General features: G+C 49.2%; 1 protein-coding gene across 1 annotated transcript in view; it reads left to right on the forward strand.

The window, feature by feature from the left end:
* DIAPH1 (diaphanous related formin 1) overlaps nucleotides 1-18,019 on the forward strand; it is an 867,093-nt gene that overhangs the window by 698,789 nt on the left and 150,285 nt on the right. Inside the window, exon 25 of the mRNA XM_085617784.1 lies at nucleotides 10,310-10,474. Within this exon, the coding sequence (XP_085473910.1) occupies nucleotides 10,310-10,474 (165 nt within the window). The remainder of the gene's footprint in view (nucleotides 1-10,309; nucleotides 10,475-18,019) is intronic.

Raw genomic sequence — 18,019 nt, forward strand, 5'->3', positions numbered from 1 at the left:
ATACGTCTGCCCCTTCGGGAGGATCTTCTGTCGCAGCAGCAGGGGACGGTCCTCCACCCGAACCTGTCCAGCCTCCACCTCCATGCTTGGAGATTGAGCAGCGGCAGTTGATGCCATTCGACTTGCCTCCTAAAGTCTGTGATATCATTCTGGCAGCCAGGCGTCCCTCCACAAAGACGGTATACGCCTGCCGGTGGAACAAATTTGTGGCATGGTGCACAGCAAAGGCTGTGGATCCCCTTTCCGCCCCTCTTTCTGAGGTTCTACTATTTCTTCTTTCTTTGGCCCGGCAGGGCTCTGCCCTGGGCACCCTGAAAGGTTATCTTGCTGCCTTCTCTGCCTTCTTGCGGCTTCCTGATCAGCCTTCTCTTTTCAAGTCCCCTGTAGTTACACGCTTTCTAAAAGGCATTACTCACACGTTCCCTCCTGTCCCTTTTGTAATGCCTCAGTGGGACTTGAATCTTGTTCTCACATTTCTGATGTGTGCTCCCTTTGAGCCTCTTCATAATTGTCCTCTTCGTCTGCTGACGCTTAAGACTGCTTTTCTGGTAGCCATCACCTCGGCTAGACGGGTGAGTGAGCTCCAGGCTTTATCTTCAAAGCCTCCTTTTCTCTCTGTTCATCCGGACAAGGTTGTCCTTCGGCCTCGTCCCTCCTTTCTTCCGAAAGTGGTGACTCCATTTCATCTTGGGCAGTCTGTCACCTTGCCCACCTTCTTTCCGCCTCCGCATCCTTCCAAAGAGGAAGAGAGGCTCCACCGTCTGGACCCAAAACGTGCGCTCTCCTTTTATTTGGACCGCACAAAGCAGTTCCAGGTGGACGACCAACTTTTCGTTGGATACTTGGGTGCTAAGAAGGGGAAAGCTGTGCACAAACGGACCATCTCTCGGTGGGTTGTTTTGTGCATCAAAATTTGTTACTCCTTGGCAAAAAAGGACCCTCCTGTTGGGCTGCGCACCCATTCTACTCGGGCCACGGCGGCTAATACTGCTTTGGGACGGGGTGTCCCTTTGCAGGACATCTGTCAGGCGGCAACGTGGGCTTCGCTACACACGTTTGCCAGGCATTATTGTCTTGACAGCCAAGTCCGGAGGGATGGCTTCTTTGGCCGTTCTGTCCTCCAGGACTTTCTGGTGTGATCTTGGTTCGCAGACCCACCACCGGGGATGGTATTGCTTGGGTATCTATTCTAAGGTGAGGAATCTAACTAACGTGTTTCTTTCAGATGAACAAGTTACTTACCTTCGGTAACGATGTATCTGTAAGAAACATTAGTTAGTTAGATTCCTCACCGACCCACCCATCCTCCCCGTTCTGCGAACTGACATCTAGGGTTAAGGTTATCCTTTTCAGGCCGCTAGATTTTATTTATGGCACCAGTGTCGGTCTTTGCATGGCTCTGCGTTCCTGGCGCGGAAAGCTATGTACAAGAACTGACGTCAGCGCGCGAGGGCGGCGTCTAAGTACTCCGACGACGTCATTCCGGCGCACGACGCCGACGACGGACGCGGAGCCGCAGACGACGCCTAGCGACGCACAAGGGGTATTGCTGACGAAAAATCTTCCGGATCCAGTCTGACGCCTGGGGATATTCTAAGTTGAGAAATCTAACTAACTAATGTTTCTTACAGATACATCGTTACCGAAGGTAAGTAACTTGTTCTTTCGGGATTACCCTCCCAAACAGCGAGTCCGGGACATTCGGGCTATGATTCTGATCTTTTGGCCCTAGTCCTGGGTTGCGGTCAGGATGACCCTGAGGCTACTTGGCCTCCTGGCATCCTGCTGATTATCATGCCAGATGGCATATGCGGGCTCTGCAGTGGGACCTGAAGTTTCAGTGGACGCGGCATCGGGGAAACCTGTCCGACTACGTCCAGATCTCAGAGGGCACTGCACAGGACTTGCAGTGGTGGCTCACAGACCAGCGTTGGGTCAGCGGCAGATCCCTATCCCTTCCTCAACCGGAGCACACAGTAGTGACGGACCCGTCCCTCCTGGGATGGAGTGGCCACATGGAAGAGGCGGAGATCAGAGGCCTCTGGTCTCTGGCAGAGTCCAAGCTCCATATCAACCTTTTGGAGCTCAGGGCTATCCTACTTGCACTGAAAGCATTCCTTCCCTCTATCAAGGGGAAAGTAGTGCAGGTGTTCACAGGCAACACCACCGCCATGTTGTACTGCTGTACTGCAACAAGCAGGGTGGGATGGGGTCGTGGATCCTATGTCAGGAGGCTCTATGTCTCTGGATGTGGCTGGAATGTCAAGGCATTTCCTTGGTGGTTCAACACCTGGCAGGTACCCTGAACGCCAGGGCGGACGAACTCAGCCACAGGTGCATGTTGGATCATGAATGGTGTCTTCACTCAGAGGTGGCACAGGGTCTCTTTCAGCACTGGGGAGAACCTTGGTTAGATCTATTCGCCACCGAAGAGAATGCGCAATGTCAGCAGTTATGCACGTTGGAGTTTCCAAGGCGGCACTCGCTCGAAGACGCTTTTCGTCACGAGTGGAGTTGCGGTCTGTTGTACGCCTTTCCGCCTTTCCGCCTATACCACTTCTGCCCAGAGTCCTGAAGAAGATCAGGCGCGGCCGGGTCCAAGTCAGTCATTCTTGTGGCACAAGACTGGGCTCGAAGAGTTTGGTATCCCGAGCTACTCAGTATGAGCGTGGATCCCCCGATCCGACTGCCTCTTCGGGAGGATCTCCTGTCGCAGCAACAGGGGACGGTCCTACACCCGAACCTGTCCAGCCTCCACCTCCTTGCTTGGAGATTGAGCGGCGACCGCTGATTCCATTTGACTTGCCTCCTGAACAAGGTTCCCCCGGCTGCTGGAAGCACTGTCAGTTACCTGTGCGCGCTGCCGTAGCATAGCTTTTGCTGTGGTGTATTTTAAAATCATTCCCTCGTTTTCATATTTCTGTTGGACTTCATTAGTATTTTGCCCTGCTTTTAACCTGTGGCATTGTGTGCTTGAGCTGTCTCCCCAATTGCGCATTCTTGCACTATAATCGTTGTACTCACCGCTTTTAGAGCGGGTCCTTGGCCGGTCGAGTGTGACATTGCCGCCATCTTGGGGGGAAGGAAGTGCCGTTTTTGAGCGCCATTTTAGTCAGCGCTCTAGCGCTCCGGCGTCCAGGACTGCAGCCTACTTAAATCCCAAGCACAGGTGGGTCAGCCTGAACAAGGTACCCCCGGGTGCTGGAAGCGCTGTCAGTTACCTGTGCGCGCTGCCGTAGCATAGCTTTTGCTTTGGTGTATTTTAAAATCATTCCCTCGTTTTCCTATTTCTGTTGGACTTCATTAGTATTTTGCCCTGCTTTTAACCTGTGGCCTTGTGTGCTTGAGCTGTCTCCCCAATTGCGCATTCTTGCACTATAATCGTTGTACTCACCGCTTTTAGAGCGGGTCCTTGGCCGGTAGAGTGTGACATTGCCGCCGTCTTGGGGGGAAGAAAGTGCCATTTTTGAGCGCCATTTTAGTCCGCGCTCTAGCGCTCCAGCGTCCAGGACTGCAGCCTATTTAAACAGCACATGGATACACGCAGCGGTCGAGCGCAGCGGGAGCGCCGTATGTGCGCCGGAGGTGCGCCGGAGGTGCGCCAGAGGTAAGCCCGTTTGCGCCCGTTCGCGCACGGTCTGGCTTAGGGCCTGGATCCTCTGCCCCAGTATGCAAGTTGCCTCTTGTCTATTCACTCCAGTGTCTTTTATCATTAAAGGGTGTCTGTTGCCACTCGTTAGATTTAGCCCGTGGCCAATCTACGTGTAATCATTGTTCCTTCGGCGCGACAGAGAGTGAGGAGTATAGAAGCCCACTCGAAGCGGACCTGAAAATGGCATTAGTGAACTGCCGCTCACTGCCAAAGCATGCTGTCGAAATTTCCCTTTTACTTCATGACAAGACTCTGGATATATTGTTTCTTACGGAAACTTGGCTGGGACCTAATTCGAACCCTGATATCGTCCAGTCGTTGCCCTCTGGGTATTTGATTCAGCATAAGGACAGAGCCGTAAAGGTGGGGGGAGGGGTCGCCATCATTTATAAGGATCACATAGCGTGTCGCCTATTCGACCTCTCAATTTCGGATAGTATACATTTTGCCATTTCAATTTCTCCAGCTACCTCCTTTTCAGGATTTTTGATCTATTGCCCTCCGGGTTCCTTGGGGCAATTTCAGGAAAAATTGGTTGAAACAGTAATGGATGTAGCCAGTACTGTTTCTAATTTCATGGTGCTGGGGGATTTTAATCTTCATTTTAATAAATCGTCGGATTTTGTTGCCTCAGAAGTAATAAAAGATCTGGGGAGTTATGACCTAAGCCAAAGGGTACAACACCCCACTCATTCGAAGGGCAACCTCCTGGACCCCATTTTTTGTAATATTCCCGGCCACACCATTGATGTCCCTGTCCCGGTTCCCTGGTCAGACCACATGGTAGTTCCTTTTAGTTGGAAGGTGCCTCGGCCTAGCCCAACTCCAATTTCTCATAGAGGGCTGGCTAGGCATTGGTCCAAGCTTGAGCTCTCTAAATGGGGAAACACTTTGAAGAAGACTGAACCCTCAGCCCACTCGGACACGGATAGAGCCAATAAGGATTTTAACCAGTGGATAGAACGGTCCTTGGATAGCCTGCTGCCAAAAAAACCGACAACACTAAAGAAAGGCCACACCAAACATCCTTGGTTTAATTTGGAGCTAAGAGCTCTTAAACAAGAGTGTAAAAGGGAAGAGAGGCAATGGCGAAAAGAGTTTAGTGGTGAAAAGAAAAGGAGATACAGAGCGGCTCTAAAGAAATATAGGACCGCTCTGATCACCACTAAATCTGTCTTTTTCGCTAGTAAAATAGTCCTCCGCTAATGCCCCCAGGGAGATATTTAGAATAGTAAAGTCTCTGATGAAAGTACCTGATCCGCCGCCTGTTCCGGATGAAGCAGGTAGTCGATGTGAAGAACTGGCGACTTTCTTCAGCACAAAAATTTAAAAGATCATCGATACGCTTCCCCCAATATCTCTAATTGACCTTCAATCTTCATCTTCCACCCAGGATCAATTGGATCATCCTAGGCTCTCCTCCTTCTCTCCTCTTAGGGAGGATCTCCCGCCCCCTTTATTGAATGCCATAAAGAGTGGTTCCCCGCTCGATCCTGCCCCGATGAATATCTTAAACGCAGTTTTGCCTACTATTAGCAAATCGATGGTGAACGTGGTTAATGCTTCAATGGAGTCAGCTGTGGTGCCTAGAGAGTGGAAGGTAGCGATGGTCAGGGCCTTGTTGAAGAAGCCCAGGGGACTTTTCCAACTACCGCCCCATCTCCCTGTTACCGGGGATCAGTAAATTGACTGAGAAGTTTGTCAACATACAATTAGCCTCTTTTCTGGAATCACATAATCTGCTCCATCCATCTCAAACTGGGTTTAGGAAAGGACAGGGAACGGAAACAGCCCTGTTGAGGGTGGTGGAGGAGGCCAGGAGGATTCTGGACGCTGGTGGCAGCGCGGCCATTATCCTCCTGGACCACAGCGCCGCCTTCGATACGGTTAACCATCATGTTCTTATCTCCCGTCTCAGTAACATGGGAATCACGGGTAAGGCTCTCAAGTGGCTGGAATCCTTCCTTGGGGACAGATTCTTTAGGGTCTTTGAGGATGATCATTGCTCCTGCCCGGTTCCGTTGCAGTGTGGGGTGCCGCAGGGGTCTTCCCTTAGCCCCACACTGTTCAATGTGTATATGGCTCCCTTGGCGGAGATAGTGGCTCCTTTTGGGGTTCAGTTGGTGAGTTACGCCGACGATACCCAGTTGGTGTTCTCCCTGAATCAGACTGCACATTCCCCTCTGATGCTGTGTAATTGTCTAGAAGCCGTTGCAAGCTGGATGGATCAGTCCCATCTCAGACTGAACGGTTGAAAGACAGAGTTGCTGCTGTTGGGACGACAGGCTAGATCTGATAACGCGATTTTCTGGCCTTCTTGTATGGGCCCGGGCCCCATGCCTCAATCGGAAATCAAAAGCCTTGGGTTTTGGCTTGATGCTGAACTAACGTTTAGAACTCAGGCTAGAAAAACAGCTGCTATCTGCTTTGGGCTTCTGAAATCCATGCGTAAAATTCTCCCTCAATTGCCGGAAAAGGCTAGAAAAATCCTAATACAATCTTTGATTTTATCTAGGATAGACTATGGGAATGCCATCTATTTAGGAGCCCCGGCCTCCGCGACTAAACGACTTCAGGTCGTCCAGAACTCGGCGGCAAGGCTTCTAACGGGCACTAGCCATCGCACATCAGCCAGACCCGCATTAAAAACTCTCCACTGGCTTCCGGTGAAAGAGTGGGTCCATTTTAAATCATTGTGTATGGCACATAAAATTTTCCATGGAAAAGGCCCTCCCATTTTAGAAAACTTGGTAATGCCCTACAAGTCTTCTCTAAATCTTCGCTCCAACGATCAGAACCTTGCAGTGATCCCTCGGATCAACAGATCCCGTTCTGATGGCCGTCTCTTTTCACTAAATGCATCCAAACTGTGGAATTCTCTTCCTCTGTCTTTTCGCCAAGAGCCCAGTCTACTTGTGTTTCGGCAGAAATTAAAAACATGGCTCTTTCCGAGAAAGTAGAGTCTTCTCTAGATTAGCTAATGGTCTTTCCATTATTCCGGGGTTACCTTTCCTGAGCGCTGGGATGCTTTCAAGTAGCCATGCACTATATAAGAGTCTTTCAATTTCAATTTCTCCTGAAGTCTGTAATGTAATTCTGGCAGCCACTAAAACGGTATACGCCTGTCGGTGGAAAGAATTTGTGGCATGATGCACAGCGAAAGCTGTAGATCCTCTTTCTGCCCCTCTTTTTCAGGTCCTATTGTTCCTTCTCTCTTTGGCCCAGAAGGGCTCTGCTCTGAGCACTATCAAGGGCTACCTTTCTGCTCCTTAAGCCTTTCTTAGGCTGCCTGATCAGCCCTCTCTTTTCAAGTCCCCAGTTGTCAATAGATTTCTCAAAGGCATTATTCACCTTTTCCCTCTTATTCCTTGTTGGAAGGGCGTTCTCCGGGGGGGCTTCGGAATACGTTCTTGACCACCCGTTGACCCACCTCTCCCAGAGTTAGGCCGAGCAAGGGCGGGGAGGCCCTTCCTGGAAGGGTCTCGTTCCTAGGATCGCACACGCTGAGCTTGCACTATCTGACAGAGAGACACCACACAGTAGTTCTTCGTAAGACAGTATACTTTATCGATAGTTTCAGGGGATCTTTATGATCCGAGATGCGGTATTAAATCAAGGCCACAAGCGGCGGCGGCCTCGTGATGGGGGTATTGGGGTAGCGGGACAGTCTTTGAATTCAGTGTCTCTGCGGAGTATCCTTCGCACAGCTCCCAATCCTCGAGCTGGGGGATGTTGTTTCTCTCGGCAATCTCTGCCGATTCTCCTGGAGGGGAGTGCCACGAGTCACTCAGCAGGCACAGGTGGTTTCGGAGTCGGGGAGCCGCGACAGCGTCAGCAGAGCTCAGATGGTTCAGAGTTCGGGGAGCCGCGACAGCGTCAGCAGGGCTCAGATGGTTCAGAGTTTGGGGAGCCGCGACAGCGTCAGCAGGGCTCAGATGGTTCAGAGTTCGGGGAGCCGCGACGGCGTCAGCAGGGCTCAGATGGTTCAGAGTTTGGGGAGCCGCGACAGCGTCAGCAGGGCTCAGATGGTTCAGAGTTTGGGGAGCCGCGACAGCGTCAGCAGGGCTCAGATGGTTCAGAGTTCGGGGAGCCGCGACAGCGTCAGCAGGGCTCAGATGGTTCAGAGTTCGGGGAGCCGCGACAGCGTCAGCAGGGCTCAGATGGTTCAGAGTTCGGGTACCGTTCTTCGGTTCAGGGGCCGATCGAGCCGCGACCAGGTCAGCAGGGCTCTCGTATGTCCAGGTCTTCTCTGCCTCCCGTCCCTTCAGCACCCCTTGTTATACTCCCCCTCCTCTTTGAAGTCCAGAGTCCTCGCTGAGAGGGGTCTTGGTGCCTGGGGGCGGTGTGTCGGGATTTCCTGTCGCTCGGCCCTTTGATCTGTTCAGGTGGGTCTGGGAGGGACTCCAGACGCCCAGCAGGCGAGGCGCCCGCTCACCGGTGTGACTGAGACGGCGTCTCCTGGTCTTGCTTGGGGGTTTCCCGCTCCCTCGGCCGGGCATGCGCGGTAGTGTTTGTGGGTTCGGCTGGGGCCCCGGCCGGCCATCGAGTTTGTTGGGTCATGGTGGCCGGAAGTCTGTGACATCGGGGATCAGGTGCGGTTGCAGGGTTGCTTGCTGGTCGGGAGGGCCCACGCCACGAGGCCGGTCTCACATTCCTTTTGTGATGCCTCAATGGGACTTGATCCTGGTTCTCACGTATCTAATGTGCGTTCCCTTTGAGCATCTTCATAACTGTCCTTTGCGGTTATTAACTTTGAAAACGGTCTTCCTGGTGGCCATCTCCTCCGCTCGGCGGGTGAGTGAGCTCCAGGCTCTTTCCTGTAAACCTCCCTTCCTGGCGATTCATCTGGACAAGGTTGTGCTTCGACCGCGTCCCTCCTTTCTACCAAAAGTAGTGCCTGCCTTTCATCTCGGGCAAACTGTCACTCTGCCCACTTTGTTTCCGCCTCCGCACCCTTCAAGAGAAGAGGAGAGGCTCCACCGTCTGGACCCAAAACATGCACATTCGTTCTATCTCAACCGCACACAACAGTTCCGGGTGGATGACCAGCTCTTTGTTGGCTACGTGGGCGCCAAGGAAGGCCGGGCTGTGCACAAGCGAACTATCTCCCGATGGGTTGTCTTGTGCATTAAAGCCTGTTACTCTCTGGCTAAAAAGGTACCTCCGGTTGGGCTGTGCGCCCATTTTTCCAGGGCGACAGCAGCTACTACAGCATTGGGACGCGGTGTCCCCCTGCAAGATATCTGTCAGGCGGCAACTTGGTCCTCGTTGCATTCTTTCGCTAAGCACTATTGCCTTGACAGTCCGGTCCGGAGAGACGGCTTCTTTGGCTGTTCTGTTCTCTGTGACTTTCTGGTGTAATCTCACTTCTCAGACCCACCTCCGGGGTCGGTATTGCTTGGGTATGTATTCTAAAGTAGGGAAGCTATCACTAACGTGTCTCTTTCAGATGCACAAGTTACTTACTTGTGTAACAATATATCTGTAAGAGACATTAGTTAGTGATAAATTCCTTACCGCCCACCCATCCTCCCCGTTCTGCGAACTGTTAGCTAGGGTGCAGGTCATCCCTTTCAGGGCCCTAGTTCTATTTCACCAGTAGTTGGTCTCTGGCATGGCTCTGCGCGCCTGGCGCGGAAATGTTGTGTACAGAACTGACGTCAGCGCGCGTGGGCGCGTCTAAGTAGCTCTGTCGATGGCATCTCGGCGGCTACGATGCCAGCGACTTATGCGGAGCTGTACGACGACGCCTACCGACGCGCAGGTATCGTACTGCTGACGATACCTTTCCGAATCCAGTCTGACGCCTGGGGATATTCTAAGGTAAGGAATCTATCACTAACTAATGTCTCTTACAGATATATCGTTACACAAGTAAGTAACTTGTGCATTTGGTAATGTTGTAATGTTTATTTGTCTTCGATGTACTTTTAACTCATCCTGTTCAACTAAACTGATGACGGTCTACGTATAAAGGAAGGGTGTAGCATGATTGTGAATGCAATCCTCCCGAGTTTTATTTTGTCCAACATTGCTTTCTTTCATAAATTCATGTGACATACAACCCACCCTCAGGAGGCCGTGAAAGACTATAGTATGTTGGTGTGTGTGTGTGTTTGTCTTTATTATATGCTTCAAAAACTCCAACATAATTGCAAGGGGCGATCATTTTTTTCATCTTCTGCTATATAACGAGTTTCTAATTCTACGTCTATGGGCAGCAGTATTGAAAACTGCCATATTTATCCTGTGGTCCTCATCACAGGCCTACAGTTAGCCTAACTATGTTGTTCTAAGAAAGATACCTCTTTTGGAGATGTGTGACAGCTCGGTAATCTTTTAATTTGCTGATGTTGAAAGTGTTGTGCATTGCGGCTGTTTAAGCGTACTAATGTTCTATTACAAATGTTTTGAAATCTGCCGCTTTCGGATTTGCTAGTCTAAAAACATCTCTTTTGAAGACTTGCATACTGAAAAATTATGTTCATTGTAACTGAATCATCTAATTAATATTGTCAAGTTTTCAAATGTACCCATGATTATATAAAAACATAGTGGTGCATTACCTGGCACTTGTATTCTCTCGTTTTCAGTTTGGAGTGTCAACAATTAATTGAATCAAGTTCTTAAAATTATCATCCTTGACTTGCATGGCACATTTTTGTAAAGGAAGCCAGGGAGCAATATAACAAGCTTGAAATGATGCACTCAAACATGGACTCTCTATTCAAGGACCTCGGACAATACTTTCTCTTTGACCCAAAAAAGGTCACCATTGAAGAGTTCTTCCTTGACATACACAACTTCCGCAATATGTTTATGGTAAGTAAGAGTGGAATGGGATGAAATTAGTCTCACTTCTTTAAATGGCCATTATTCTTAAATTGCAGCTATTTTATTTGTATGATATGTTGATATGTCCATCCCTTCTCTTCGCCACTTCATAAATAATAGAGACATGCAGTTCAAGTCAGCGAAGTATGTGAACACCCCTGGGTATCTAATGAGTAACCCAGACTGTTACTGCTTTATAATATCCAGCTGAGTGCTGTTTGTTTTTCTAAGTTGAACTTTGATTGATAACAGGGGTTCTTGTTGCTGGTCAGCATGGAGGAATCGTATTTGTTCTTGTAACGCACCAGACAAATTGCTGCTCTAACTAAGCATAGAAATGCAGTGCCACCCAAAGATTTAAGAGCGGTCTTGATCTGTCAGCCTTTTTATGGGTCTGGGTGAGCTTTTCCACACTGAGTCCAATTAAGCCAGAGGCTCTGCTCTTGTGGTAAGTGCCCATCTATAGGTGTTTGTTTGTTAAGCGCGACGACTCACCCGTAAGGGTCTGGGGGGGGGGGGGGGGGGGGGTTGCAGGTTGCAGTCCATCAAGGAGGGGTCTGTCGAAGAGCCAGGTTTTGAGGTTTCTTGCGAAGATGGGGAGCGATGTTGTCTGTCTGAGGTGGAGCGGAAGGTCATTCCAGACTCTGGCCGCACGGAAGAAGGAGCGGCTTCCCGATCTGGTCTTTCTGGTGCAGGGGACCACGGCCTAGGAGAGCTGGGCTGATCGTAGGGTCATTTGGGGTGCGTGGAATTTGTGTCGGCTCTTCAGGTATGCTGGTCCGGTGTCATGGAGGGCCTTGTGAGTGTGGGTTAGCATCTTGAAGGTGACTCTAGTTTCGATGGGGAGCCAGTGGAGTGTGCACAGGTACTGGGAGATGTGGCAGTGTCTTGGCAGGTTGAGGACCAGTCTTGCAGAGGCGTTTTGGATGTTCTGTGGCTTGCGGGTGAGGTTTTTGTTTATTCCGGCATAGTGCGTTACCGTAGTCGAGCCTGCTGGTGACCAGGGCGTGAGTGACGGTCTTTATGTGTTCGAGGGGGATCCATTTGAAGGTCTTACGTAGGAGGCGGAGGGTGTGGAAGCAGGAGGACGTGACGGAGGTGGTCTGGCAGTCCATTTGAGCTCTGAGTCCAGGATGATTCCCAGGTTGCGTGCGTGGTCCGTGGGGGTGGGCGGGCTTCCGAGGGCGGGAGGCCACCAGGTGTAGTTTTAGGCATCGGGGTTTGGGCCCATGATGAGTACTTCCGTTTTGTTGTGTTTAGTTGTAGGCAGCTGTTTTTCATCCATTTGGCAATGGCTTCCATGCCTTCTTGAAAGTCTATACAAAAATCTATACTTTTTATGTTTCAGCTTTGTAACCATAGCACACTTGCCACCGCACTTGCCCTCCGTAGGAAGCTCACTTTTATGTAGTATAGCAAAACGAGGTATACTGTGTAGAATTTCCACACAACCCTTATTGGTTTACAGGGCTTAAATTAATCCCAAATGCTCTCTTTTGTGATAGTGTGGGTGAGCAGTTGAGGCTTATCAGAGGGTAGTGTTACACACAGAGTCAATAAATGAGGCGCACACACAAGAAGAAACTCAAGACCAATTAAAAAAAAAGTTTTTATATTTAACACGAAAAATTTAGTAAATGGGAAAATATTTTTCATCATAGCAATATTAGCAGGTAAGTAAAAATGTGAATTAAATGTGTTTTTACGTGGCAATACTTTCCTATAGAGAAAATGGCATATACTGCATACAGTTATTTCCAAACAGTTCTCAGGGGTTCCTTGTTGGATTTAAGGTACTATGGGACTGAGGTCCAAAGTACCACCAGCAGTTCAAGTTTTACCAGCCCCGGAGTGTCCGGGTGCAGAGGTGCCTGACTGGTTCATAGCATTGCGTGCTACACCGTAGGCAAGGAGGGGGCGCCTGTAAACAGGCTGCTGGGGGGGAGTTGGACACAAATCCGGTGAGCTCCCAATGGGGGACTCGGTTTGTTAGTGTCCTGGTAGAAGGAGAGCACCGCTGGTTGTCATGGACCCAGAGGGTTTTGGTCGGCTGGTGCCAGTGCGTCAGACACCCCTGGTTCTCGGTTAGACCTGCAAAGGTGGACAAATCATGACAGCTGAGACACTTGGTGCTGGCATCTGAAAGACTAACGTTTCTCCCTGGCTGCTATGTTTCTGTGACGTCGGAATCCGGGTTGGACTCAAACAAGCTTTGGTTGCTGCAAGGGGCCGGTACCCCGGGTATTGGTGCAGGGCTGCTCTGGTTGGTCCTGGCATCTTCTCACTTGGTGGGGAGAGGGATCTGATCTCTTGGAGCACGTGACCTCTTCCGGGGCGGCTGCTGCATCAGTGGGCACGGTGAACAGCAGAACTGTGAACCGGACGTTGCGGTTGCTGCCCGAAGGTTGCAGGGAAATGGCTCCTCCACTTCAAGGGAGATGCTAACGACTTGGTGAAGTGCTGGAGGCCTTCAGAGGCTTTTGGAGGCTGCACAGCTGCACGACGAGTCGGAGTGTCGCAATTGTCCTGAGAGGAGCAAGTAGGCGTTTGGCGTCAAAGTGCACTAGTAGTCTGCAAATCTTTCTTCTTCTGCTCTTCTTCATCCCTCTCTTTCTTCAGTCCGACAAATCTGAGTTAGTGTTGTCAGGGAGGCCACCTAAATAGTCAATTTAGGGGCTTGTAGGTGAGTGATTGGCAATAGCGAATGGGCCACTAATCCTTGGGGTCACTACACACCCTGTATGACTGGGTCTCTCACCTCCAGGGGTCAGAAACTCGTCTGTGGTGGCAAGCTGGAAGATACCAGTCAGCCAGTACACTAAGAGGCTGGTGGGTTTTCAAGAGGCACATCTAAAGTGTCCTCTGGGTGCATATCTTCATTAATCCACTGCTGGCATCACTATGGCTTTCTTAAGACAATGTGTTTGATACCAAACACCATATGGTTCAGTGAAGCCATCATGTAGCTAGGGAATTCGTATCGACCACAGTCCCCAGTACATATACTTATGATGGCTTCCCTGTTCACCTGTACTATCTACCAATTTAACTAGACAGCACAGGAGCATATCTGCTCAGGCAGATATGTCCTCACATGTAATATATTACACCCTGCCTTAGGACTGTATGGCCTGCTATATGGGTGACTTGCATATATTGCATGCAGTGTTTGTGTGCCTGGCACACAGTGTGTGTGCAATGTTGTGTCTTCAGTTTTCCCTGCACCTTTTCATGCAACCTGCAATGGCAGTCTGGATGAGTTTGGTGGTGGTCCACTAGGGTGGCACAATACATGCTGCAGCCCTAGGGGACCTTCTTTAGTACCCATGCCTAGGTACCAGGCTTACCATTTACTAGGGACTTGCAGGTGTGCTAAAGGCCTTGCCAATCGGGGAACAATTTCACAGTTGCCATGTATTGGGGAAAGCGCTCTGGCACTATGGACCTAGTTTGCAGGAAGCCAGTGCACTTGAGTCAAAATTTGCAACAAATACCAGGCAAAGAAAGGGGGTGACAGTATCAACAAGCATTGGCATAGCCAGTAGGTCTCGCATTTGGGACCTTATACATTTTTAGCCATACAGCACATTCTTCTGGGTGCTTAACATTTACAGGTTTTACTACGTGTAGCACTGGGTGGGAGATTGCAAGCAAAACAAACTTACGCCGCATGAATGAGAAGAGGAAAAACTTCCCTTTAAGTTACAATTATTTTTTTTAATACAAACATCAAAGAATTGAGGCAAGTCCCATGCTGTTCACGTCTGAGAATTAGAGGGGATTCCACTGTCACAAAGGAGGTCTGGAGATGAGGTCTTCAAAGGAGTTTGGGGCGGCGCGATACATAATAAAAAAAAAAACTTTGGCAGCCTGCCTCAAGCGCCTCTCCCGAGAAGCCCTGCCTGCCTATCACTTAATCTCCCTGTGCCTGAATGTGCCCTTGTGTAACGTAACCGGAGCTCATGTAAAGCGCTCCAATACCTTCAGCTAGAGTTCACACTATAGAAACATGCATTAAAAAAAAAAAAACAAGAAGCACGAGCAAAAAGGAGACGGAGAGGGTGGAGCGAGTGAGTGGCCGGAAACCACCCTTTCAAGAAAACACAACCCCTTTTTAAAAGCGCTCTGCAAATGTTTCTCCTCCGCTCTCGAAAATACGTAGGCGCCCTGCCTCCCTCGTCAAAACTTGGCATTGTTAGGGCACATAAAAACAACCATACAAGGGCCCCTTAAACGTGCACGTGAAACCAAACAAAGGGGTTCTCTGTGGAAATGTCTGCGTTTGGGAAAGGCCAGAATGCGCGTTTCTTTGTTCCACGTATTTGTTCGGCAGCTCCTTCACGAGTCCACTTGGACAGGCTGTGACGCACTGCTACTTTTATTTCACATAATTACATGACCGCTCAGAAGGAAGGTTTTCTGAAGGGAAACCTGTAATCAGCAGGTCCGTGCAGCAGTAAAACAAAACTGACACGCACAATGTAATGGTAATGTACATGCAGCAAGTATGTTAAGAGTGGTTTTGAAAGAAAGCAGCAGAAAAAAATCTATTTTAGAGTAAACCACGTTTATGATGCCAGCCAGCGTTTACCAAACAATCACATCGGCAATAGTTACAGTAATTTATTAAATTATAGAATGTTTTCTTGAACTAGCCAGTGGAAAAAATAACATTCGTGCCCCGGCAAAGCGACTGTAGCATAGACAGCATACACAGCTGAGAACCATTCAGCGTAGTAACAAAGTAACAGAATATGTTTCAGAGAACTCCCGACGACAATGATGACCGGATCACTGTTGTCGAGAGGTCTCGGAAACATATTCTGAAAAAATATTCTTGAGAAGAGGTCACCCTGATAAAAGTGCAGGCGTGATTTGTGACAACAGTACAGCCCATTGCAAGATGTTTCAGTCACGTCAAAACAAACGGCAATGGTTAGCGGTGCCTGTAGCCTTAACACAAATCATATCACAGTGGTTTAAACATCCGTGACACATATACATAAAGACGGCCAAAGTCGATGCAGGCATCCCTAAACCTACACACAAACACCCTTAATGCATTACACTATGAGCAGTAGTTTAAAGTGGTGAAAAAAGGAGACTGAGAGGGCGGAGCGTGTGAGTGGCCGGGACGTGTGGGCGAGGAGAGAGGCGCGCGCGCTTCAGAGAGCAGTCTTCACTTTTCAAGCACTGCACTCGTGCTTGTGGCGCACTACTGCTCGCTCCCACAAGGTGGATGCCGCCATAAGCACGAGTGTGTGCTTGAAGATGAGCAGAGCGACGGCTAAAGGCCCTCCTATGCAGCGCATGTGTGCTGCGTAGGCGAGACCTAAAAAGGAGCACTTTCATACTCGCTCCAAGAGCCCAAAAAGTTTAATTTTCAGTAAGCTGTATTCCTTGTCACCGGAAATAACATCACTGAATTGCTTGTCTCCTTAATGTATGTTTAAAATTACTATAGTATCTGATAGTGCTCAAAGATGCCTGATAATACTCTTGCCAAATAATGTAGTCTACTTCCGGTCCAGGAATTTCACGTCTAGCAACATAGTTCGAATGCTGGGGTCTACCCGCTTATCAACTGCCCCAATTCTAAAATGAAACAATATACAGCCTAAATTAAGTTCTAATGAAATCATGAAGAAAGACTTTCTCTCTGATGGAGGCACATTAAATAACTTACAGAGACTCTTTCAAACTAGGGAATCTTAAATGTCCTTTGTCTTTAAGGTACATCTTCTTCAATTGGGAGTATGTTTGGTACTTTCTTTGTATGTTTAGACGTTGATCATTCTCTCTCCATCTCAAACACATCCCAAGTCTGCTCTTGTTGACTGCCCCAATATTACGTAGATATCCAAGTAAAAGACTGTACAATCAGATGAACCATAACTGGTTTAGTAAACCATTAGCATTTTCACTGTGCCTGTCAGGCTGAGGTCTGGATCTGCCAGATAGCTGCAACTGGCGGGTTAATAGAGAGCCAGACTCCTATTCTGGATTAGGAATATTTTCTTCAGTACCTCTGTGTGCTGGTAGGTGGTGCTGTGCCGCTCCGCACTGATGCCTGTTGTGCTCTGAGAATGACATGCAGAGCCTCTATAGGCTACTTCACGTGTCTTTGAGACTCTTTACATAATCAATTTTACACTGTGCAAGGGAAACGTCACGTCCCAAAACGACCGGTTTTCATACCTGCAAGGACTCTTGCAATCAAATATCTGTGACAGATCCTTATCAGGTTTGCTTGTGGTGCCATGGTTTGAGTCTCAACTCCAATGCATGCAGTCACTGCAGTCGATAAACCTAAAAGGTCATAAGGGTCTGTTTGGCAAAACTCTGTCGCCAAGCATCACAATACTCCTCGTCGCAACCTGTCCAAGTCCAACGGTTGGTCTCGGTCCAGGAGTCGATCTCGAGGCCAATCGTCGGTGCACTCCAAATCTTCAGGTAAGTTGAAGGAAAAAACATCAAAAATCTTAGCAAGGCTCATCTCCTTCCTGCCACACTTGCACATCTGAGAAGGTGCTGGGGCAGCTCCATACCTCTCATTCTTGCTTTCAAAGTCTGTTGACTGACACCATCTTGCAACTTGTCCTAGTACAACCTGAGTTTCCACACCCGCTTGCAACTCCATGGCAGATAGAAGAGTTCCACATGCCCATTCTTCGACTTTTCTGCTCCCTTCTGACATGCTTGTTGTCCCCAAGGAGCCGTGAGTCTATCCATCTGGGATATTAATATTTTTTTTTTGCAGAGTTTTATATAGCGCGAACTTGATCCGAATCCAGTCAGGTATCAGAGCGCTTTACATAGCACCAGTTACGTTACATGAGGACACACATTCATTTTTGTTAGGCACGGGGAGATTAAGTGATTTGCCCAGAATCACAGGATGTTCAGCGTCATTACCGAGACTCGAACCCAGTTCCCCAGGTCCGAGGTCTAGCGCCCTAGCCGTTAGGCCAACTCCTCTCCCATATTGGCAGCGGGTTCATACTTGGTACCAGTTGGGCCATCCTAACCCATCACTGGGACTCTCCCGGCTCCCGCACTGACTCCTGCTCCACAATACATGCCAATTCCTGGAGCATTGCCAATGACAACTTAACTGGCACTGAAAGACAAAGTGCCCATTGGGCTTTCTTACTTGTAGTCCCCACCCCTGCAACCTCAACCAAGGCCACGATTGGTTTCCATCGAACCGCAGCCTGCCTTGCTTAATGCTCCACAAGGCTGATCTCACACATTGCATTTCTTGTTTGGGACAGATTCCAACAATGACTATGATGCAGGTGATGAAATTGGCCAACCCTACCACGAAGAAAACTGGTATGACGACCTCCAGCATGCTAGTGGTCTTAATACCTCTCCTGTTTCTGGCCTTGTCTCAATCCCTGTTCCTACTACTGAAGCGAGTGCTTCTTTTGTGGTGGTTTTGCAGAGGGCGGCTGAAGTCCTGGACTCTAGATGTCAAAACCTGTGTTGTAACCAAAGTACCCCAGCCAGGGCAAACCACTAATGAACCCC

The sequence above is a fragment of the Triturus cristatus genome, chromosome 7 (assembly GCF_964204655.1).
Source record: "Triturus cristatus chromosome 7, aTriCri1.1, whole genome shotgun sequence".
Classification (NCBI taxonomy): domain Eukaryota; kingdom Metazoa; phylum Chordata; class Amphibia; order Caudata; family Salamandridae; genus Triturus; species Triturus cristatus.